The sequence below is a fragment of the Artemia franciscana genome, chromosome 9 (assembly GCF_032884065.1).
Source record: "Artemia franciscana chromosome 9, ASM3288406v1, whole genome shotgun sequence".
In the NCBI taxonomy this organism is placed as follows: Eukaryota; Metazoa; Arthropoda; class Branchiopoda; order Anostraca; family Artemiidae; genus Artemia; species Artemia franciscana.
The window spans coordinates 27,249,158-27,273,867 of record NC_088871.1 but is presented as its reverse complement, the minus strand read 5'-3'; the positions used below and the strand labels follow the sequence as shown (position 1 = coordinate 27,273,867).

The 24,710-nt window shown below is 35.2% G+C and overlaps 1 protein-coding gene across 4 annotated transcripts in view; it reads right to left on the bottom strand.

The window, feature by feature from the left end:
• LOC136031216 (protein unc-13 homolog B-like) overlaps nucleotides 1-24,710 on the bottom strand; it is a 467,059-nt gene that overhangs the window by 272,025 nt on the left and 170,324 nt on the right. For all 4 annotated transcript variants that reach the window (XM_065710597.1, XM_065710594.1, XM_065710595.1 and 1 more), the window contains 2 exons: nucleotides 12,942-13,016; nucleotides 1,120-1,339 (listed from right to left, as the gene is read on the bottom strand). In XM_065710597.1, the coding sequence (XP_065566669.1) occupies nucleotides 1,120-1,339; nucleotides 12,942-13,016 (295 nt within the window). The remainder of the gene's footprint in view (nucleotides 1-1,119; nucleotides 1,340-12,941; nucleotides 13,017-24,710) is intronic.

The window sequence follows — 24,710 nt, the reverse complement described above, 5'->3', positions numbered from 1 at the left end:
ATGCACCCTTCCGTGCAATTTTATTTTCCGAAAATAAGAAACACGTGGGAAATAGGCTCCGGATATTTCCTCCGGAACGTCTCGACAAGGGAAATTGAGTTGGCAAATGGAATATAAGACAATTAAAAAGAATTTCATATAGCGATTCTGTAAAATCCTTCCAGTCTAACATTTACCATGGAAAATTCACCTCCCTCCTGGAAATTTCCCTCCCTAAGGATGATTTTCTCTATATAAAATCTATACCAATCACAAAATCACCCTCACTCCCGAAAAATAGCCCAATAACACACTTCCCAACAACAAATACTATACAAAACAACGGGCGAATTTCATAGCTTACGGGCCTCTCACCACAAGTGGTGCGGGTCATTTTTACCCCTAAAGACATAATTATTTGATCTTTTAACTAAACTGAACAAAATAGCTATCTCAAATTACGATCAGATGACTCTGGAGAAAAAATCGCGTGGGAGTGGAGGCCAGTTGCCCTCCAATCTTTTTGGTCACTTAAAAAGGGTACTAGAACTTTTAATTTTTGTTTGAATACGCCTTCTCCCGATCATCTAGGACCATTATTTTAACATGATCTCTTCTGTGGAAAAAATTAATTAAATAAAAACGCTTCCGTCATCTGTCTTCTGGCAATAATGGCACAAATCTTCGTTTTGAACATAAGAGATTGAAGGCTGAAGCTGATTCTGTGATTTTCATTACGATTGTCTGAATTTTAGGGGTGTTTCTCCCTTATTTCGAAATTCAGGCAAATTGTCTCATGCTGGTAGCTTTTTATGAGTAAAACTAAAGTTGATGAATCTTATATATTTAGAAACGGACATAAGTTGATTCTTTTGATATATCCACTGATATCAAAATTCCGTTTTTTAGAGTTTCGATTAGTATTGACCCACGTCACCCCTTGTTTACAATTTGATACTATGTACTGTTTGATATTACTTTATTCGGAAAATAAAATTTTCGTTTCATTCCTCTGTTAATTTTTACACTTTATTCTCTAGCATTGCCATGAAAAGTGAGAATTTATGCTTACTCTTTAAATTAGTGTTTACTTTGTATTTATCTGTTTCTATTTTTTGGTAAATTGTATAAGAACCTTACTTTGTAAGCAGTCAGCATTTAAGAGGTCACGGCATTTGTCGTGGCATTTCACTCCACATTCTGCACATCTAACACCTTGCCTGGCGATACCCCAAAGTAAACCTTCACATTCATAGCAATATGTTGGAGAGGTAGCAGTCCATGGAAGAAAATTGTGCGGTGTTGTGCTTGAGATTGGATAGATCAAAGCTTGCAAAGTTTTTTTGTAAACGTGCATTTTCTGAAAAATAAAAATTGCTTTCAACGTGTATTGAAATCAAGCACTTATATGTAAAGTCAACTCAATTGCTAATCGCAAATTATAAACGAGAAATTTTTTTTCACATAGTAAAAAAGAAATGATGATCTTCTTGAAAAAAAAATGTTCAGAGGTTCTTCACAAAGGTGTGGAGGGTGAAAATTAATGTAAAATTAATTACACTATCTGTCTATAATAGTGCCTTCATTTAAAGCGACACTTGTTGCTTTTTAATTTTCTCGAATTTCCCTCCTTACTAGGACTAATATGTTTAGACTCCGTACTTCTTTACAGTTAAAATACCAATTTCTGTTCACTTTTGTAATTTGTAGAGAGTAGTGCATTAAACAAGAAATCTGGCTCAATAAAATAGTCTATCTGTGTAATAAACTTCATACTTCACCTATTATCTGCTATATCAGGAAATGTCCTTGACAAAACATACATTTAATCGGTAAAACTTACTTGATAAATGAGACATTTGGGTTCAGCAATGGCTTCTAGCAAACTTGTCTGAGTTTCACTCAATTTAAATAAAATTAAAGGAATTTGAAATGCCATTACGGACAAATGAATGTCCTCTAAATGCAGAGTTTTTGCCCGGTGAAAAAATTACTAGATTTTAGCGATTTATAGTGATTTTCTTAAATAATTTAGTGATTTGTGTGCTGATTTAGTCTATTTTTAGGCAATATAAAAAATAACTATATAAAAATAACAGACCATAGTCTGTGTGGGATCGTGGATCCCACAATAAAACATATTTGTGGGAACAATAAAACATATTTGTGGGAACAATAAAACATATTTACTTACAGAAGGGTATGTGAAACTTGAAGTTTCACAGACAATTTTATGACTAGTAGCCTACAAATAAGGTGGTTAAAGTAGTATATTTAGTTCAGGAGAAGGAGTAAACAAGTGTTGCCCTTGCTACAATAGCAACAAAGCTTTTTATCATAGAAACGCAATAGTGATAAATCACTGGGGGTGACAATCCTGTCTAAGTGCTTTTTTTGCCGTCTTTACTTCATTGAAAATAAACTTTTCTAATATAATCTAACTTTTCTAATAAGTTTCGTCATATATTTTGAAATTGAATAAAAAAAGCATGATTTGCAATGGTTGGATATTGTGTACACTTGTAAGTACGTTGATGCGTTTTTCATAATTAACTTTGAACCACTGAAGAAACAAACTTAAATCAGATTACTACTACTAGTAACGACTCTCTGCAGCACAGCTGTGCTGGCCAAGAACATAAAATCACAAAACTATGTCAGTCGTTTGGCTATATTTACCTCAAATATCCTCAATCCTTGAAGAATAAGGTCTTACAACATCCAAATTTGAATCACATTTGAGGCAACGGTCCTAACTGTAATTTTTTTTTTACTAGAGCCTTCTACCTGTCATACAACAGGATCTGTATCAAGGCCATTACCGTAGATGACATAATTTTCTTGATGCTTAAATCCCTGTGGTATCCACTAATCTGGGAAGCCCAGAGGGAGGGGACAGGTCCAGCCCTGCAGATGGAAGTTCTTTGTATGATTTTGATTCAAACAAGGTGAAACACCAACATTTTTCAAGAAAAACCAATCCATAAAAAAGACAATTTGCACAATTTAGGGCCCTTACCTTAGGTGCATTGTGGGCCAAATCGTTTCGAAGGAATATTTAGAGCACTGTTTATTTACTATTTTGAGCTAATGACTATCTAAAAATTTGAAATGGGGGTTGACATCCTTCTCGTTATGCTCTGTCCTGTGGTGGCGCAGTGGATTCGACCTTAGCTTGGTAATATGGGACCCAGAGATCGAATCATGCTGCAGCAATGCACTGCAGGGCCGACGCAGGGACCTTAGTAGTCAAGAAGCGTCGTTAATCTGACAAAAAAATAAAATAAAAATCGTCATCCTCTTGAGGGTTCTAAGAACAAATAGAGGCTTACTCCTGCAAATTCAGTCACCATCTAACCACTGGCCTTCCTTCCAATAATGAGGCAGGATATTTTTTGGAATAGAGTGTTGGAATCATATGGACTGACAAAAGTAATAGCTGCCAAATCATACATGGGCAGAGAGATTAATCCCCCCTGGAAATGTGAAGCAGCGAGTGTTGGACAAAAAGTGTTTTTAGAATCAATTCAAGGTGGGAAAAAGAAGTTTCCTCACTAAACTGGATTCTGAGAATCAAGTACTACTTGCCATTGACGACTGGCGAGTGTCTCTTTTTCGTCTAACGAGTGCTGTCGGCCAGAGCCAGTATGCAGCTTGCAGTTGGGGTTCTCAAGGTGGGTGAAATTTCGAAACTACCAGTAACTAATAGTACTTGCAACAGTAACATTGGTGCTCTGTTATTTTTCGTCTAAAATCAACTGGTCTTCGTGGCCTGCTCAGTCCTAGCTCAGCTATGTGAGTCTGCCCTTAGAAATAACAATAATGATATTACCTGGTTCTGGCGCCATCAGGAGTGTACAGTAGTTCCTAAAGGTATTGGGGGCAATGCCCTTAGGGTAGGAGGCAATAATACCTCCTATTATTTGTATTAAATTTCTTCCAAGATAACACTTTTAACAAGGCATGACTTTTATAATTTTTCTACTAAAGTGTTTCTAGGAAGAATCGATCCAATGAAAACCTTAGTGTCGTTGCCCTTAAGATATCGCAGATCATACTTTAGATCTTCAATCATTCTGAGTGAAACAACCATTTCAGAATTTTGATTCGATAGCGTTATGTGTTAAAGATGTCTCCAGGGGTAAAAAAGTCCCTCCCCTAGAAAGGGCTCATTGCTTCCCAATCATTCTAGACACTTAAAAGAGCATTAAGCTTTACTTTTATGACCGGAAATCCAACCCTCCCCCCAGCCCTCAAGTTTCTTCGATCATGGATTCTGTACAAAGTTGCTATAGAAAAAAAAAAAAGTCAGAAACGAGAGACACGTCGCTTTGTACTTTGGCAACACTTCTACGTTGAGAAGGATACATCTTTCCAAAACATAAATGCCAACACAATGCAGCAATTTTCTGTCAATTGTTTTTCTGTGGTCACTTTGCTCGATTATACTTTGTACGCAACCAATGTTCGTAAGAGCTTTTCTTATCACTCATTTCTAAGGATTTGTTGGCACATTAGCTTATCAATCTTTTGGGGGCACTTTACTTAAGAGGAAATTGAGCTCAGAGCGCCTAGCTATTTCTTCTATGTTATATGGTTTTACCTTGTTTTAAAAGAGTGGTTAAACAAACCTTGCTATTTAGGTCAGTTCATTATAGCGACTTAGTGATATCATTCGACCAAGTTTAAGAAGTAGGGAAATGTTTTTATTTTTTTATTTACTTTTTTTTACATATAATACACTTAAAGACTTGCAAGAAGCATACACATTTGAAGATAATGAAATTAGAATTATTGAGTAAAGAATTTCAAAGGGATTGAGATCTTTTCTATGAATTTTTTTCTTGTAACTAAACAAGAGCTAAGAGCTTGTATGGCACTTGTGACGAGGCCGGAAGAGCCAAGAGCTCATGTGGTATGAGCTCAAGCAAAATTCTAGGAATCAATAGATTGATTTAAAATGAAAATCAGAGGCTTAATGCCGGTCGGGATTTAAAATAAGAACTCTGAGTCACGAGGTCCTTCTAAATATCAAAACTCATTAAGATCCGATCACCCACTCGTAACTTATAAATACCTCATTTTTTCTAAATTTTCCTCTCCCTTCAGCCCCCCCCCAGATGACCCAATCGGGGGAAACGACTTTATCAAGTAAATTTTTGTAGCTCCCTGACACACCTACCAATTTTCATCGTCTGAGCACGTCCAGAAGCACTAAACTCGCCAAAGCACTGAACCCCACCCCCTAACTCCCCCAAAGAGAGCAGATCCAGTACGTTTACGTCAATCACGTATCTACGATATTTGCTTATTCTACCCACCAAGTTTCATTCCGATTTCTCCACTCTAAGCGTTTTCCAAGATTTCCAATTTTCCTCTCCAACTACCGCAAATGTCAACATATCGGGTCGGGATTTGAATTAAGAGCTCGGAGACATGAGTATCTTCTAAATGTCAAATTTCATTAAGATCAGGTCACTCGTTCTTAAGTTAAAAATACCTCGATTTTTCTATTTTTTCCAAATTAACCCCCCCCCGGCTCCTCCAAAGAGCACAGATACATTCAAATTATGTCAGTCATGTATCTATAATTTGTGCTTATTCTTCCCATAAGTTTCATCCCGATCTCTCCACCCTAAGCGTTTTCCAAGATATCTGTTTACCCCCTCCAACCCCCCTTGTCCCAGGATCCGATTCGAATTGAAATTGGGCATCGGGGACATAAAATCCTTCTATATATCAAGTTTCATTAAGATCAATCACCCATTCGTAAGATAAAGATACCTCAATTTTCAAGTTTTCCAGGAATTCCGGTTTCCCCCTCCAACTCGCCCCAATGTAACTTGATCTGGTCGGGTTTAAAATAAGAGCTCTAAAGCACAAGATACTTCTATATATCAAATTTCATTGGATTTTTTCGTATCTTGGACTTGTTTTTATTCTTCCCGCCAAGTTTCATCCCGATCTTTCCACTCTAAGCATTTTCCAAGATTTCTGCTTACCCCCTCCTACCCCCCAATGTCCCAGGATCCGATTCGAATTGAGCATCGGAGACATAAGATCCTTCTATATATCAAGTTTCGTTAAGATCAATCCGTAAGATAAAGATACCTCAATTTTCAAGTTTTCCAGGAATTCAGGTTTCTCCCTCCAACTCGCCCCAATATAACTGGATCTCGTCGGGTTTAAAAAAAAAGAGCTCTAAAGCACAAGATCCTTCTAAATATCAAATTTCATTGGATTTGTTCGTATTTTGGACTTGTTTTTATTATTCCCACCAAGTTTCATCCTGATCTCTCCGCTTTAAGTGTTTTCAAATATTCCCCCCCCCCCCAACTTCCCCCAATGACGCTGGATCCGGTTGAGATTTAAATAAGATATCTGAGTTACGAGGTCCTTCTAAATATGAAATTTCATTCAGATCTGATCACTCCTTCTTAAGTTGAAAATACCTCATATTTTTCTAATTTTTCAGAATTAAACCTCCCCCCAGCTCCCCCTAATAGAGCAGATCCGTTCCGGTTATGTCTAAATATCAAATTTTATAAAGATCCGATCACTCGTTCGTCAAGTTAAAAATACCTCATTTTTTTCCAATTTAACCGTCCCCCACTCCCGCCTGATAGTCGAATCGGGAAAACCATAATTTCTAATTTAATCTAGACTTGTTCCTGATACACCTGCCAAATTTCATCGTCCTAGCTTACCTGAAAGTGCCTAAACTAGCAAAACCGGGACAGACAGACAGACCGACAGACCGACCGACAGAATTTACGATTGCTATACGTCACCTGGTAGATATCAAGAGCCACAAAAACTAAGTAATTCATTTTATTTGTTATATACTTGTAGATCAAATTTGGATGATTGCAAAAAAATGAACAATTAAACATGAAAAGTCTCGACCAAGAGACAGTTTTCCCCAATGTGTATTTTTTCAGATAATTGTTTTTTTTTTCACTGGTATTTTTGAATAAAATGGAAAGAGGTACTTTCTAATTAAACGAAACAGACCCAAGAAGTGAAGTTGGGTTAATCCTAAAGAAATGTAACCTTCATATTACCTTTAGTTTATATGTAATTATAATATAATTTGTGTTATATATTTTCACATTAGGGGGGGGGGGTGTTAAAGTATTTGGAAAGTGCCCCTGATCTAACGTAACGTAACCTAACTGCCCCCCCCCCTTTATGGGCAAATGTATAGCCCAAATTATACAAGTCCAACGCATTCTATCACCTGTAATTTGTCTTTGTTGCTTTGAGAGCGATTTTCTGAAAACTAACCTAAGAGTACTTTTTGAGTGTCTTTCGTTTCATTAACAAGTACCTAGAAAGATATTAGTTTTTGATTTTTTTTTTTTTAAGCTTATATCTTGAAAGAAAAAATTAAGCTAGTTAATTTGTTGAAATAAAATGTAACAAATTATTCATAATTTTTTTTTTCGATTCAAAAAGTATTATGGGAGAAACAGTGGGCTCCCAAAATATCTTGGGTAATAAGTAAAAGCTAAAAATAACTCTAAAAATAATGTAGAAGAACAGTGTGTTAACACTTTTTCAAGCTTGGTAGCGTTATTTCGCTGGCCTTGTTAGATGTTTATTTTTGATATTTGATTGTTACCTTCGATAGTCGCATTTAGTAGTTCCATTTATTCTAATTTTGTTTTCAGAGGTATTAGTCCGTAGTGTTCAGTAATTTTATTTTCAGAAGTACTGTTAGTAGTGAAATACCTAACTTTATAGACTGGCCTGCGATACGAATATGCAGAAGAGAGGAATTTTCCCAAAATTTCCTTGAATTGAAAATTTATAAGCTATACACGATCAGACAAGCATCCCGAAGTCTTTTACGAGATAGGGTCTTATCTGCATTTCAGGTGCAGAGAGACACAATCAGAGGCCAAGCACTGAGGAGACATGTGCGACTCGTGTATTAGTATTTTTTTTTCTCTTCCCAATCGCTTCGCATGGAAGCCATAATCATACAAAATTGAGAGTGGATCATTTTATTAAATTCGAAAATTATAATGTCATTTTTAAGAGTCAAAAGTGATTGAAAGGCAACATACCCCTGGCCAAATTTAAAATTTTAAATGGAACTGGTATGAACTGTGAACTAGAAGTAAAAAGCAATACAATCATCTGTGGATTAATTTTAAAATATTGCAAATTTAATGGAAGACATTACGTCTAGTCAGCTAAATTTTACAAAGAGTTTTTCGTTGAATTATTTGATTTTTACAGCCTATACTATTACCTTATGAAATAATTATGCTAAGATAATAATTTGTATTTTTAAGTTATTCTAGTGTCAAAAGTTGCAAATTGCTTAGAATTATCCCATGGAAAAAGGGTACTGAAAAACTTGTATTTTGACAGATGTACTCTTAATTTACTATTTCCACGAAAAATAATGACTCTTCTGAAGGTGGTGTAGTAGTGACAAAAAGGTAAGGTATATCCGGCTATTTAGGTAAGTGAAGATATTAAAGCAGCTTGTGATAATGTTTTTAGGTTTTTACTAATGGAAAGTTTGTTAGAAATAGGTTTCCCGATCTCATTTGTGTTAGTTTTAGTTCAAATGTATAGTTATACTAGAGTATTGGTGAGAGTTGGTAGGCAAGTTTCAAGGGTAGTTGGAGGATATAAAGGTGTTAGACAGGGTTGCGTATTACCTTCTAAATTATTCACCCTGTTTATAAATTCTCTAGTGGCGTTTATTGAAAATAAGGAGGCGCCAATGGTGAGTTTGGGTATTGCATTTATTTGCGTGATGTTGTTCGCATATACTGGTTGCAGGTATTGGTTGCATATTCACAAAGGAACCTCAGAAATTGCTTGGTATTTCAGGAGATTAGTGGAGATTAGTTCAATAGTAAACATTTAGAGCTTAATGGGGAAAAAATCATAGTGTTAGCATTCTGTAATTGTGGTAGACTTAAGGAGGTTAGTTTTAATAGTAGAAGGGTTAGATTAGGGAAGGAATGTATATTTTGGTGTTAAGTTTAAAGCGAAGGGAAATATACTTAGTAGCCATACAGAAAGGAGGATTGTAAAATATAAGGTACACTGTAACATGGTATTAAGAAGTCAGCTTAGGGATATTAAAAGATCCAATTAGTTTTCAGGGCTAAAATTTTAGGCGTGATGCACTATGAATCCGAGGTTGGGGGGGGGGGGGTATATGCGAAGGAAAATAGTCTAGATACAGTACAATTAGAATATTAAATGAGGTGGCTAGGAATAAGTAAGCACACAAATAGTTTAGCAGTTAGAAGTGATTTGGTTTGTTTTCTTTAAGAAGTCGTAGGCTATTTAACATGGTTAGACTTCGAGGAAAATTTTTAATGATGTCTAGCGAGCGGGTGATGAAGGTGGCTTATTTAGAAATGCTAAAGGGCTGCTCGGGTAGGGGGTGGCCGTACCAAATTACGAGTGTATTACTTCAGTGGGGACTGTCATATGTGTGGGATGGCTTAGGACTCGAGGACACGGGGGACCAAGTAAGTGGATTAGTTGAAAGGATTTTTCAGGACCAAGAAATACAGGCATGGCACGCCCAGCGTTTGCTTTTGAATTCACTGGGTCTTTATTATCGGTTGAAGGAGATTTGGGATGTAGTTTTATTTTTAAGGTGGGTTTGAATAAAAATGGAATAAAGCTATTAATTGAAATGAGGGCTAACAGTTTGCCACTGGGCTAAAGAAAAAGTTTATCTGGAGGGAAAGGTCAAAGGCTGTTTCCTATTTTTTTTTCCTATGTGGAGTTTTAGATGAGAGTGTATGTCACTTGATGTGTGAATGTGACGACCTGAGTGATTTGGGATTTGAAGTGTTTGATAAGAGGGGTTATGATTTTGAGTGGTTGGTGAGAGTGCGTGCAGATGAGTGTTTTATGGGTGTCAGAAACTTGGTAAGATTCCTTTGTCTTGCCTTGAATCATAGAAGTAAATTTCTGTAGAATTATGTCAGGATTTGTGTAATTTATTCGTAATTGTTCTTAGTTTCAGATATTGTTCCATAGTTCCAGCGTAAATAAATTATATTGTATTCTATTACCGCCTTAAAAGAGATAGTCTCCTACGATTTGTTTAGTTATCCATTCATGGAAGACATTACTTTAGTAGTCAAAAGTTACGAAAAATGATAAGTCTTTTGGAATTGGTTTCAGATGACTTGAATGAGAAAACACAAATAGCCTACTGGTTGTAAAAATAAAAGTGGCAATAGTAGAATTTGAGAACGAGGGGGGGCCAAAAAGTTGTTTTGTATTGAAAAAAGTACAATACAAGAAAACTGAATAGTTTATTAGTCTTAATTGTTTGCTGATGAGTAAAGAACTAATGGAGATATTTAATAGAAATGACAAAGAAAGCAGGCACGTTTATGTCCCACCCATCTTTGCAGGATTTCTTGAGGCTCCTCCTTTTGTTAGGGCATGAACCATGGCTCGATATAAAAATTTGCCTTGAGCTGTTATGGAGAGTTGTGTGATGTGCTTGCGATCAGAGATATATAGATAGATAGAGAGATGGATATTTAGGGACCGATTTTGCAAGCAATACTATATTATCTGCAAATAATATTCAAAAAAGCTCCAATGAAGTTAAATTAACATTGGGAAATTCCTGTTTCTAAAATACTTCTCAATATCACTAATTAAAAAGGAGAAAACATACGCGGTTATAGGGTACATCCCTGTTTAAGGCCTACCTTACTCAAAACAGGCCTTTAATAAGAAATACCTACCTTCACTACTACTTTAACCACCTCATACATTTTCATTATAACTTTTACTAAATTAATTGGCGACCCTAATGTGATTAACATCCCTTTCAACATACTACTTGAAACGTCACCAGATGCTACCCTAATTCCCGAAAACGGTGTAAATAGCCTTTTTTCTATAGCTCTTATATTTACTAACTAAAACCTGTAATCAAAAAAGTTGATGTATTGTGCTATAATTTTCCCCAAGCACTGTCTGACCTAATTCAATTAATATACCTTTACAATGCAACCATTTATCCGTCCTTTTATACAGCACTCTACAAAATAGCCTACTAATAGAACTTCCTAGACTTATCCAGCTGCACTTCTTGTGTAGGTTTCTGTCTCCTTTCTTAAATATTGGGTTCATGACCGGTATCTGCATATTTTGCGGCCACAGAGGTGTACTTAGAATTGTAGAGAATATTGATGAAAGTGCTTGCAATATCCATGCTCTTGACCATTTCAACAGCTTAGTTAGTACTCTTTCCATGCCCGGTGCTGAATTCCCCCAAATGCCTTTCGGGGCACGCCATATTTCTTCCTTTCCAATCGGCTCCAGTATTTAGCGTCCTCTGAATCCAACTCCATATCAGCTGACTCTCCTAAACAATCCATCTCACCTTCAGATCTCTCTTTGTCCCCTTCGGTGCATATCTCTTCGTGTTTTGTTCTAAGTATTCTGGCCAGGTATCGGCGTTAGGGACTGAATCAGTCAACCTTCTGAATTCTGTAATCCTTCAGAATTCCGTTGTGTCATTCAAGCTAAATTTTTCCCGTATTTTTTGCTCTCTTCCTCTTCTAAACATCTCTTGTTCCACTTAAGTAGCCTTTTATATTCCCTTCGCTTGTCCCTAAGAACCTGTAACTTTTGTTCAAGATCAACTGTACTACTAACCTTAAGAAATATCAATCCACCGCGAATTGATATCGCTCAACCGATATCAATCCACCAACTGATATCGGTTAAGCGATATCAATCCACCGTTTCCGCGGTCTTTCTTGGTGACGCTCTCCGTTAGTCATTCCTTTGAGGGAAGTTTAGGAAAACATTGCTGCCGTTCGATTTTTATCAAGAATTGTGTCAGGGGTTTCAGCCATCTTCTCAACTTCTCTTTGGCCATATGGCCGGTGTAGTTGGTCGTAAAGAGGTAATGCTTGTTTTCTGCCTTTGGGGTCTAGGTATCACGCTCATGTTAGAGCTAGGTGGTGTTTGGTATCTGGAGTATAGCAGTTATCAGCAGTCAAGAGTTTTCCCAGGTAGATAAAGCGGTCGACCGTCTCTACTGTCTGACCGTCAATGGTTATGATGTGAAAGTTTTCTAGTTCATTACGAAATCTCATAATTACTTTGGTTTTGTTGACTATTATTTGCATGCCGAATATGCTCGTCCCTTGGCTGAGGCATTCCACCTGTCTTTGAAATTTCGCTGTGATTGCAGCTGTCTTATCAACATTATTGGCAATCGAAGTTTCCACTTATTTTTGCTTCGTATTCGGCCGGTACTACCGACATTATTGCGTGAAGAACCAAATCAAATAGATTTTGTAACAGAACACATCCTTTTAAGACGCCAGACGAGATTGAAAATTCATCTGATAGACAGGCTATGGTTAGAATTTGGCATCATGAACGTATCATACATATTCTCAATCATTTCCACGATACTATCTGGGACACTGCAGTGCTTTAGAACGTGCCACAAGCCTCTCCTCCAGATTAGGTCAAATGCCTGACAAAAGTCAATAGAAAGTTGGTATAAATCTTGTTAAACTACATTAATTACCCCATCAGCTGAGTGTTCAGAACGAAACCTAGCTTGATACTCACCCAGGACAGAGGCTCTAATTAAGGGCTTGAATTCTCTGTTTAAAAATCTTAGCCAGTGTTCATGTTCAGTGGCTCATCAGGACTAAAGGGTGGTAGTTCTTACGATTCTCTTTTGAACTTTGTTTGTGCACAGGAACTATTGCTGCTGTGCACCATATCTCTAGATCATTTCTAGAGTAACAATCCAGCTATACGCTGCTCTTTGCTTAAGGTTTTTTTCTCCTTTATATATCAGAAAGAAGAACTATTCCCAAAGAATCCTTAAAAATCTAATTTTGTTTTCTCCTCTAAATGATGAAAATGTTTGATGCAACGTTTATTTTTTGCACAACTTCTTTCATTATAAATGAATTGCTTACCAGTTCTTCGTCATTCAATGTTGCCCTTGGTAAAACACTTGTGAGTCCAGCATTCCTTTTTGTTGCAGCCATTGTCTAAAAAATAGTAAGTTGTATAATACGTTTAGAGTCAAATACTTTGTTTTCAAGACAAAAAGTGAGAGAAGCAGTTTTGGAGGAAAGTTTTCGTACACCTGAACGAAAGTAACCAGAACAAGAATTAGATTGAAAAGTTAGAGTTAAACTTACTATCTACAAATTAAAATAAAGAAACCCTTTTATATTTTTGGCTCAGTTTATGAAAACAAATAGGACTGCACTACAATAATGGTTGTTAGTGACTCTTGAACTCAATAAAAAAGTCTATACGAAAATGACTGGGATTTGAAAATAAATATTAAGAAGTGGAAACTATTATATGACAATACAAATCTAAGCTGTACATTCTTATGATCATTATTTGGTTTCATTCGGTTTGTTTGGATTTTTTTTCTCAGAAGAAAGGAATAAAAAAAAGTGCGAAGACTCTGAAAAAAGCTGAATTTCTCTGAAAAAAAAGATTTCTCTTGCCACATAATCATCATTAGATATGACCATTTCTTATTCAAACAATTTGCTTTAATATCTTCTGTTGCCGTAAGTATCCTTTCGGAGGAAGAGTGGACTTACTACAAAGCTTTCAAGGTTTATTCACGCGACTCCCAGCTTGAGCAGGTTTTTGAAAAAGAACTGGACTAAGGGATTTTTGAACACACTGAAAGTCAGGATTTTACAGTAAACTTCTCCTGAGTCTTTGACGATATTAGCAAACTAAGAAAAACACTCAACTGTGCGATTGTATTTGTAGCTTGCAAATTGTGAATGGCAGTTAGATGATGCTTTACCGTTTAACTTAAATCTCGCTTTTGTGGCTTATTGCCGGATTTTTTCGTATCAGTTTTATTATTACAGTTACCAAAAAGGAGAAAGACCCATCTCAGTGCAATTGGCATAGGCCAATTACTGCTATCCTGGTTCTATAACAAGTTGAAATATATGCATCATCTTATGTGTAATATCCTACTGGAGTGTGATCAAATCGGTAAATCTATTATTATTGCAGGCTTAGATGTAAGTTGAGCATTTGACTCCGGTCTCCGTAGGCAGTTGCTTTAGAGCGCATATAATCACGATCTTGACAAACTGGCAGTCCTTGCTTTCCATATTTTGTATCAAAAACTTGTAGGGAAGACCTTGATGAAGCTTAATATGTTGTTGAACCAATGAACCTAACTTTCCGTATTTTAGTCAAGATCCGTCTTTATTGAACCATGCTGAAGATATTTTGTATTTAAGTCGTTCTTTTTCCCTCTTCTAAAAGAAATTAGTGGTGTTAAAAAGCTCATATGAGGAAACCTGTCTCTGTCTTTCAATGAGACTAAAGCAGAGTTTATCGGCGTTAATCTAAAAGGAAATGATCCTACCCTCGAATTAAAACTTGGTGACAAAAAAGTAAAACCTTCATCAAGTGCATTGCATCTTGGTCTACTATTTGCTTGTAACGTTAGCTTGAAACGTCTTCTGTTAAAATATGATTTTGCTTTTAAAGCCTAAGGAGCTTACGGTGTGATTGTAACTTCGAAAGCTTCGTATAGTCGACAGGTTCGGGCCCTTCTATTATCGGTGATTGTTACATTACATGTGCTCTCTCCTCTTTTGGTCCTCTTATCTGACGAGAATAAATATACGCTGCGTTCTTTGTACTTTCATTTTTGTAAATTCCCCTTGTGTATGCCTCCTTGGAAGCGTAACGCAACGATTAGCAGCCGATATACCATACTAGACCCATATATGCTTATTCAGAATGACTAGAGATGTTTTATATAAGTCATCTTCATTTGTTGTTCTGCTTGTATATATTTGCGTGTTCTGCATTTGTTGCTTTATTTTGTTGTCTCTTCATTTATTATTCTGCTAGTGCAATTATGTATTTTTAACGGAAAATAAATTTCATTTACTCCTACATTAGAAAAATCCGGTGAGAGATTTTTTAGGAAAATCAAAATTTAATTTTCTGATTTTTGCTAGGGTTAGTTGAGTTTTAGAGGGTTGCTTTTTTGAAACTAAGCACAATCACTTATGTTAATGACTCTCGAAGGGCACCTTTAAACGTATAAATGTTTAGAGTTAGCATAAATTGAAATGGTTTCTATGTATATTTTACTTCTGTAGTATACAGTTTCAATTACTATAGATACGCGTCGATCTTTTCGTACAATTCGTTAAACGAGCTATTTGATAAACAAGTTTAATATTGTCTTTTATACCTCTACTAGAAAATGGTCAACATAACAATATTGTTATAAATTTTTACTATGTTTCTGAAGGCTCTGAAGGAATTTTCTTCTGTTTATTACAAGCTGTTCCCCTGTGGGTCAGTGTTTTGGCTGTTCTCCATAAATATAATTATCATAGGCAGAAGCTGTTTCTTTTGAAATGGATTTCCAGACAGTAAATCCGAAGTTACTAAATGGAATATATCGCAAGTCAAAAAAATAAAATATATCCCTTTTAATTAATGTGCAATGGATTAACTTAGAAGAAAAATAAAATCCAAAAGTTTGTAATTTCAAATCAGCGGAAATCTTTCTGCTAAACAAAGGTAAGGCAGAGCCCGTTAGCCTTTTTTATTAAATACCTAAATAATCAAAAAATAGGGGCTAACACTTGAAAATCAGCATTATGGCTCTGTGACACGTCGAAACTCGATGGACAGCAGATCATAGACTACGCCCCTTTCAGTTCTTTTTTAAATTGTAGAAATAAATATATTTTTTTAGACATCCTTACTTGTTGATACAGTTGATGCAAGCTGTTTTGTATTTTCTTTTTTTTTTCAAAAAATATTCAACAAATAAAACAAAGCGTTGTTTCTATCCTGCATTGTGAACTCTAGTTTAGATGTATCAAAACATTTTTTTTTATGGATTTTCGTCAATTATTCCCACATTTAAATTTATTTTCGTTAATTACTGAAAATTTTAAATATATCTGCTGATTCTTCATAAAATAACTTCCATTCATATTGGACTTAGTAATACAAACAATTTAAATGAGTAAATACAAAAAAACAGAATTCCCTGAACAACCTTTCTGTTGTTAATTATTCCTTATTATGAAGCCTTTGAGTAAGCTATACACGCTTTGAATCTCAAAAAAGGAAAATCTTTTTCACTATGTGGAAAAAAAAGAATTAAAAACAAAGGTTTCTTTTTTATATAAATATCGACACTGACTCCCAAAAGGTGAGCCAGTCCTTATACCTTAAAAGCCCAAACTCACATTTTGAACCAATACGAACGGGAAAGCACTCAGGTAGCATAAGTTTTCGACAGAAGATTTCATTTTATAAACTAATAAACATAAAAGAGTTATTGGGATGAAGATGATATTCGAGAGATATTCATATCTGGTCTTCCTCATATGTACTTTAATAAAAACTAATTGAATATTAATCATTTATTGCTTCCAAATAGGTTTGCTCGATAAAGTTATTATATCCCTCTTAGGACGACCCAATTTTCTCTTGGAAGGAGATAGCTTACAAGGAACCGAGAGAGGAGGCTTAAGGCCGTTATATAATAAATCCAGTAATCATAATTAAGCAGCTAGGTTTTCCATGTTTTCTAACCGAATTAGTTTTTAAAAAGCTTCAAATTGCAATACGGTCTCTCTGTATGATTTTATTTTGGAAAACTTTAGTATCTTATTTTTTGCCACTCGTAAAATACTCTGTGAGTACCAAGTCAGTGAATTGTTAGCATTGATTAATTTGAAACTTTCATAAACATATATATCTTTAAAATTAAGAACAAAATGGAGACTTGATACTAAACGAAAAACATCCCATGAGCAGTTACATAGTTTTTGGTAGTAGCGGGTATTTAATTAAAAAACAAGAGCTAAGAGCCAAGAGATCATATGGTATGAGCTCTAACAAAATTCTATGAATCAATAGATTGATTTTAAAAGGAAAATAAGAGGCTTAATGCCGGTCAGAATTTAAAATAAGAGCTCTGAGTCACGATGTCCTTCTAAATATCAAAATTCATTAAGATCCGATCACCCACTCGTAAGTTATAAATACCTAATTTTTTCTAGTTTTTCCTCTCCCTTTAGCCCCCCAGATGTTCGAATCTGGGAAAACGACTTTATCAAGTCAATTTGTGAAGCTCCCTAACACGCCTATCAATTTTCATCGTCCTAGCACGTCCAGAAGCACCAAACTCGCCAAATCACTGACCCCCTCCCCCCATCTCCCCCAAAGAGAGTGAATCCAGTACGATTCTGTCAATCATGTAACAAGGACATTTGTTTATTCTATCCACCAAGCTTCATCCCGATTCCTACACTCCATATGGTTTTTCCAAGATTTCCCCCTTCAACTCCCCCAATGTCAAACGATCTTGTCGGGATTTGAAATAAGAACTCTGAGACATGAATTCTTTCTAAAAATCAAATTTCATTAAGATCCGATCATCTATTCGTAAGATAAAAATACCCCAATTTTCACGTTTTCCAAGAATTATGGTTTCCCCCTCCAACTTTCCCCAACGTCACAGGATCTGGTCAGAATTTAAAATAAGAACTTTAAAGCACAAGATCCTTCTAAATATCAAATTTCATTAAGATCTGGTCACCCTTTCGTAAGTTACAAATACCTCAATTTTCAAATACCTCCAATTCCACCAAAGAGAGTAGATCCGGTCTGGTTATGTCAGTCACGTATCTTAGACAGGTTTTTATACTTCCCATCCAGTTTCATCCTGATCTCACCGCTTTAAGTATTAAGAAAGATTTCCGGTCCCCCCCCAACTTCCCCCCTCCTCCAATTACGCTTGATCTGGTTGAGATTTAAAATAAGAGATCTGAGTTACGAGGTCCTTCTCCTTCGTAATTTAAAAATACGTCATTTTTTCTTATTTTTCAGAATCAACCCCCCCCCCCCCAATAGATCGGATCCGTTGCAATTATGTAAATCACGTATGTAAGACTTCTACTTATTTTTCCCACCAAGTTTCATCCCGATCCTTCCAATCTAAGCGATTTCCATGATTTTAGGTTCCCCCACACCAAACTTCCCCCAACGTCACCAGATCCAGTCAGGATTTAAAATAAGAACTTTGAAACACGATATCCTTCTAAATATCAAATTTCATTGAGATCCGATAACCCGTTCGTAAGTTAAAAATACCCCATTTTTTCTAATTTTTCGGAATTAACCCCTCCCCCAACTACCCCAAAGAGAGCGGATCCGTTCCGGTTATCAATCATGTATCTAGGACTCGTGATTATTTTTTCCACCAAGTTTCATCCCGATCCCTCCACTCTAAGTGTTTTCCAAGTTTTAGGTCTCCCCCTCCCAACTCCCCCCAAATGTCACCAGATCCGGTCGGGATTTAAAATAAGAGCTCTGAGACACGATATCCTTCTAAATATCAAATTTAATTGAGATCCGATCACCTGTTCGTAAGTGAAAATACCTCATTTTTTCTAATTTTTCAGAAATACCCCCCCCCCCCGACTACCCCAAAGAGAGCAGATCCGTTCCGTTTATGTCAATCATGTATCTAGGACTTGTGTTTATTTTTCCCACCAAGTTTCATCCCGATCCCTCCACTGTGTTTTCCAAGTTTTAGGTTTCCCCTCCCGAATCTCCCCTCCCAATGTAACCAGATCCGGTCGGGATTTAAAATAAGAGCTCTAGGACACGATGTCCTTCTAAACATCAATTTTCATTGAGATCCGATCACCCGTTCGTAAGTTAAAAATACCTCATTTTTTCTAATTTTTCAGAATTACCCCCCCCCCCCCCCTAGCTACCCCAAAGAGAGTGGATCCGTTCCGATTATGTCAATCATGTATCTGGGACTTGTGCTTATTTTTCCCATCAAGTTTCATCCCGATCCCTCCACTCTAAGTGTTTTCCAATATTTTAGGTTTCCCTCCTCCAACTCCACCCAGTGTCATCAGATCCGTTCGGGATTTAAAATAAGAGCTCTAAGACACGATAGCCTTCTAAACATCAAATTTCATTGAGATCCGATCACCCGTTCGTAAGTTAAAAACACCTCGTTTTTTCTAATTTTTCAGAATTAACCCTCCCCCAACTACCCCAAAGAGAGTGGATCCATTCTGGTTATGTCAATCATGTATCTAGGAATTGTGCTTATTTTCCCCACCAAGTTTCATCCCGATCCCTCCACTCTAAGTATTTTCCAAGATTTTAGGTTTCCTTCTCCTAACCCCCCCCCCCCCAATGTCACCAGATCCGTTCGGGATTTAAAATAACAGCTCTGAGACACGAAATTCTTCCAAACATCAAATTTCATTAAGATCCCATCACCCAATCATAAGTTAAAAATACTTCATTTTTTCTATTTTTCCGAATTAACCGGCCCCTCATTCACCCCCCCAGATGGTCAAATTGGGAAAAAGACTATTTCTAATTTAAGCTGGTCCCGTCCCTAAAACTCTCCAAAGAACTCAAAAAGGTGGAGCTTTCCTTTGAATTTTTAACCGTGTTTGGTCTTAGGGAATGAATGTACTGTTAACGATTGAAATTTTACAAAAAAAAGGCTGACAAATTCAACTAATTAGTTTTTATTATTCAATTTTACGGTTCAATATTGACAAAAATGTGGCACCGTTTCAAAAATCTCATGATTTTAAAGAACCAAACAAAAATATTTGCCTTGCGGTTATAAAGTAATTTTAGATCTAAAATGGGCTGAGGAGTAAAAAATGTTCCTGTTCTGATACCCTTGGTACTTTTTTTCTTTCAAATAGAACATAGCAGAGAAACATCATAATCATGAGTTTGTACACAAAAATAGTACAATAAGAACTTTGATACATTATTTCTGATTTTCCACAAAGACTTTCCACAAACATGTACTTTTTTCGTTTATGGCTTTTACAAAACTTTATTCGGGTGTTACATTATTATAGTTTAGTTTCTTTCTTATTGAAGTTGTTTGATAAACCAACTATGTACGAATATTATTCTTATTTTGAAGCACAAATAAGCTCTTGTGGTAGTTGTCTTCTTTGTTGAGTGAAGCATAAGTGTTGCTTAAAAAGAAAATTTAAAAGGATAAACCACAGCAAACAAGCAAGAAACATGCAGTCGAATTTTTTTCTGAAACTTATTTTGGTTGTAATGGAAAAGTTTATTTAAATTTCAGCTTCGTTCAAATAATATGATTAAAACATTAACTATGTTTATGTTTAATAGCTCAAAAACATTTAATGGTTTTTTTTTTAAGTAACATAATACTAAAATGCTAGCAAAATGGAGCTAAGTACCTCTTAAATTAAAAAATACTACTAAGATAAATAGAACATGCAATTTTAACGGGATAACATATATATATATATATATATATATATATATATATATATATATATATATATATATATATATATATATATATATATATGTATTTATATATATATATATATTTTTATATATATATATATATATATATATATATATATATATATATATATATATATATATATATATATATATATATATATATATATATATATATATATATATATGTATATGTATATATATATTTATATATATATATATATATATATATATATATATATATATATATATATATATATATATATATATATATATATATATATATATATATATATATATATATATATATGAAAAGCCGCAGCTCCACTTTAAGGGATGATTTTTGGATACCTAGCAAATGCCCCATGTCCCACATATAATATACATAGGAGATATTAAACAGAAAGAAAAGAGAATAGAGCCAAAGAGAGAAAGAGAGAGAAAGAGAGATGGGATAGTTTAAGAGAGAGAGAGAGAGAGAAAAAAAGAGACAGAGAGAGGGGAAATGTGGTTAACACCTTCATTCTTGGCTATTTCTTAATAGCTTGATTATTCTTCTTGACTGTTTTATATAAAAGGAGGCACTTAGATCAATGCGCCAAAAGGGATAAATTTTACAGGAGATTTTCGATATGTTTGGCCTACCAATCAAGGTTTCAAGGAACTTGTGTAAACGTCCTTTACATAATATTTTGGCCTATACTCTGTATTGATTTTCATTGATAAAGACATAATAAAGGTACAAAAACCTAATAGAAATCTGATTTTACAGCTTAAAATTAAGAAATATACATCATTTTTTACTTCAAAACTTGTTTTGAAAATTTTTTCCCGTTTTTTAGCAGTGTGTGTTTAACTAAACCCTCGTGTAACTCAGCCTTGTGTAACTGAACCCTATTTACCTGAACCACCGTCCATCTTAACCCCATTTGGCTGAGCCCTGGCTATTTTGAACCCCCATAAAATTCATCCACATTTAACTGAACTCTTGTTCAACTGACCCCCAGTTTAACTCAACACCCATTAATCTTAACACTGATGTAACAAGACACCCGTTTAAATCCAGCCCTGTTTGACTCAATTCAACCGATGGTCTAAGAAAAAGTTTGAACTAACGCTTATTAGAAGCTCAAATTCACATCTCACTCCTTCCGCTGTTTCTAAACTTCTATTACTCAGTATTTTTTTCAACCAACAATAAACTTTCTTAAATGCCAAATTCATTGCCAAATTCATGGCCCGATTCAGTTATTTTTTGGATTTGGTGTTGTTACAAACTATGAGCATTCGCGGTAGATTTATCCTTTTCTTCGATTTTGCTTAGGTCTTTTGGAAATTTTTTATGACGCTCATTTTAGCCATTAATAACTATCAATATGTTCTAAAGTTTTGAGCTTTTTTTTTATAAAATCCCAAGCGAGATATATGAAGCAATCTTTAATCCTCTTTCATCAAAGATGAGGTAGAGCCCACCTTTAAAGTTAAGCTTGTGGTATGCGTCAGGGCGCATTACCGAAAGGATAAAACATCAAAAGAGACACGTTTAAACAACTTTCAAATATGGTAGGCATGGGGGTGATTAACCACCTCCCAATTCCCTTGTGAGAAAATGGCAATTTTGCCATGGCCAATGTGTAGTTGTGCTTTTTACTTCCATCAGCTCATAGCTTTATCTAAAGGCAAGTCATTTTTATTCTATTGTATATGAATCTACAATAATTATACAAAATAGAGACTTTAATAAAGGTTAAGTTGCATCAGGCTCAGTTGAATGGGGTTAAGCTGAATGGGCACTGAGTTGCCCGGGGGTGGAGTTGCACAAAGATTAAGTTAAAAAAGGATGGGTTGCACAAAAGATCAGTTAAACGGGGGTCAAGTAGTAGTAGGGTTAACTTTTACGGATTTCAGTTAAACATGGATTCAGTTGCAAGGGGGTTGAGTCGTGTGAAGGTTCAGTTGAATGGAGTTGACTTGAAAAGGGTACTGTTGCAAGAGGGTTCAATTACATGAGGGATGAGTTGCATGGGGTTGAACAACACGGGGGTTCGGTTGAACGAAGGGTCAGTTGCAATTAAACCTTGAATAGCTACGTGTACGGAAAGATTTTCAAGCAAAAAAGTTAAGAATATCTCCTAAGCAGACTAATAAAGTGGGGATATAGCATTCAATAAAATGATATAAAAAACTTGGCCAAACAAAGGTTGTAACTATTCTAGCGAAAAATTAAAGCAAGGAAGAAAAAAGTTATACCTTGAGCACCTATCCAGAAGGAGAATGAAAGAAAAATAGAATGTTAAGATAAAAGAATACTCAGACAAAAAAAAAGGATACAAACTTATGAAAGAAAGCTCCAATGGCACACACCTTAAGACAGTACCAGAATTTAAACACACAGGAAATTTCTAGTGGCAAAAGATAGTGACAAATAAAAATACACTGAAATCCAGCACTGCACGATGTGGAATGTATAGCTAACCCCACCATGTAAAATATTAAGTTAGGCCAGCAACCTTTATAATAAATAATGGAAATAATCTAATTTTCGTTTAAAAATCCCTATTAAGACAATTCATATGCTTGGTATAATAAAATATTATCTGATATTTTTAAAAAGCACGTTATTATAAAACAGATATCCGGATTTTCTGGAACTGTCAGTGTTTCTTATGCTACAAAGAAAGAACTAGATGAAAAACAATGACACAGAAACTGTTGGAGCAAGAATAAAATAAAGATTGTTTTAATTCACAGCCAAATTTTGCATTAAGAAAACTCCTGTTAGGAGAAATGTATCCATCTCAATATTTTTTTTACCTGTAAACACCCAAGTTCAGGAGAAAAAACCCACTTTAAAATGACAATAGAACTAGAAAAAAAATTGTATCTTGCATCAAATTCAGTCGTTTTTATTCAGCAAAAGTGTAATAGAATCAACACTCGTAAATTTCACATGTAGAACAGGATTTTGAAAGATGTAGAAACCGACCCTATTTTTTACATCATCATTTTCACACTTTTCTTAACAATAGCTAAAGTATTACTCTAATTTAAGACAGAAACAGATGTCTTATCACACAAAATAGCCGAAAATGTTTGTATTTTACTTTTTAAGTTGTAAGTTGCTTTTACTATGCCTTTTCTCTCATATATATATATATATATATATATATATATATATATATATATATATATATATATATATATATATATATATATATATATATATATATATATATATATATATATATATATATATATATATATATCCGCATACAATGCCTTTTCTTGATTTTCTTGAGCATTTTCTTGATGTCAGGACAGGTAACCACAGGTTTGGTACAGCTACCCGGGGAAAAGCACAAATTTTTTCATAAAATTCTGACCTACTTAGATTGCTCTTGTGACCAGAAATGTCAGTTTGCCAATTTTAAGAAGAAAACAAATTATGTAGCCGATTTGGAGGGTGTGCCCTGGCATGGCCACGCGATTGACTCGTATATATTGACTCTCATTGTCTTTTATATTGTAACCACAGACAATATGAACCTCTTCTTGATGTCAGGGCCTCACCATAGATTCGACCCAACCATCATCGGGAAATTAAAAATTCTTTCTTAAAGCTGTAACCTTTATAGATCGTTTTAATGGCCAAAAATGTCAGTATGCCAGTTAAGAAAAAAATGTAGCCAATTTCAAACTCAGGCCCCGGCAGTCTGCATGTAGTTGGCTTGTGTATGTTGATTCACGCTGTAAGTAGCAACCTCCAAACGAAGCAGCTTTGCTTGCCACTCTTTCTTAGGGAAAATGGAGGTCTCCCCAGGGAAAATACAGAACGTTGGAGAATTTTGTCTTCTAATAGCAAAAATCTTTGTTTTCACACCGATTTCGACATGTTCTGATGCTTGCTTTCTCGTGATTGCTTGAAAATCTCACAGCCACTTATCTTTTGACCGCATATTTCCTTGTTCTCGCTCTGGTGTGCATTTTCACCGGGTATTTATATGTTTTTTTGAGTAGTTTTAATTCTTGCTGCCGCTTATCTTCCAACCAAATCTTTCTTTGTTCTTTACTTTTGTATTTGATCCCATGTAACTATTACTGACCGAAGTATTCTGACTGTATATTATTGTTCTTCAGTATCGTTTATCATTACTTTAGACATAGCAATACCAAAGCAGAATTCGCTTTGTTTTTTTTCTTTTAATCTTTTGCTCACCGTAGGTTTGTTACAACCATCATCGGAAAGTATAGATTCCTCCTTAAAGCTGTGACCTTTTTAGATCGTTTTAGTGGCCAAAAATGTCAATTTGCTTGTTAAGAAAAAAACTTGTAGCCGATTTCAAAGCCGGGCTCCAGCATTCACCATGTAGTAG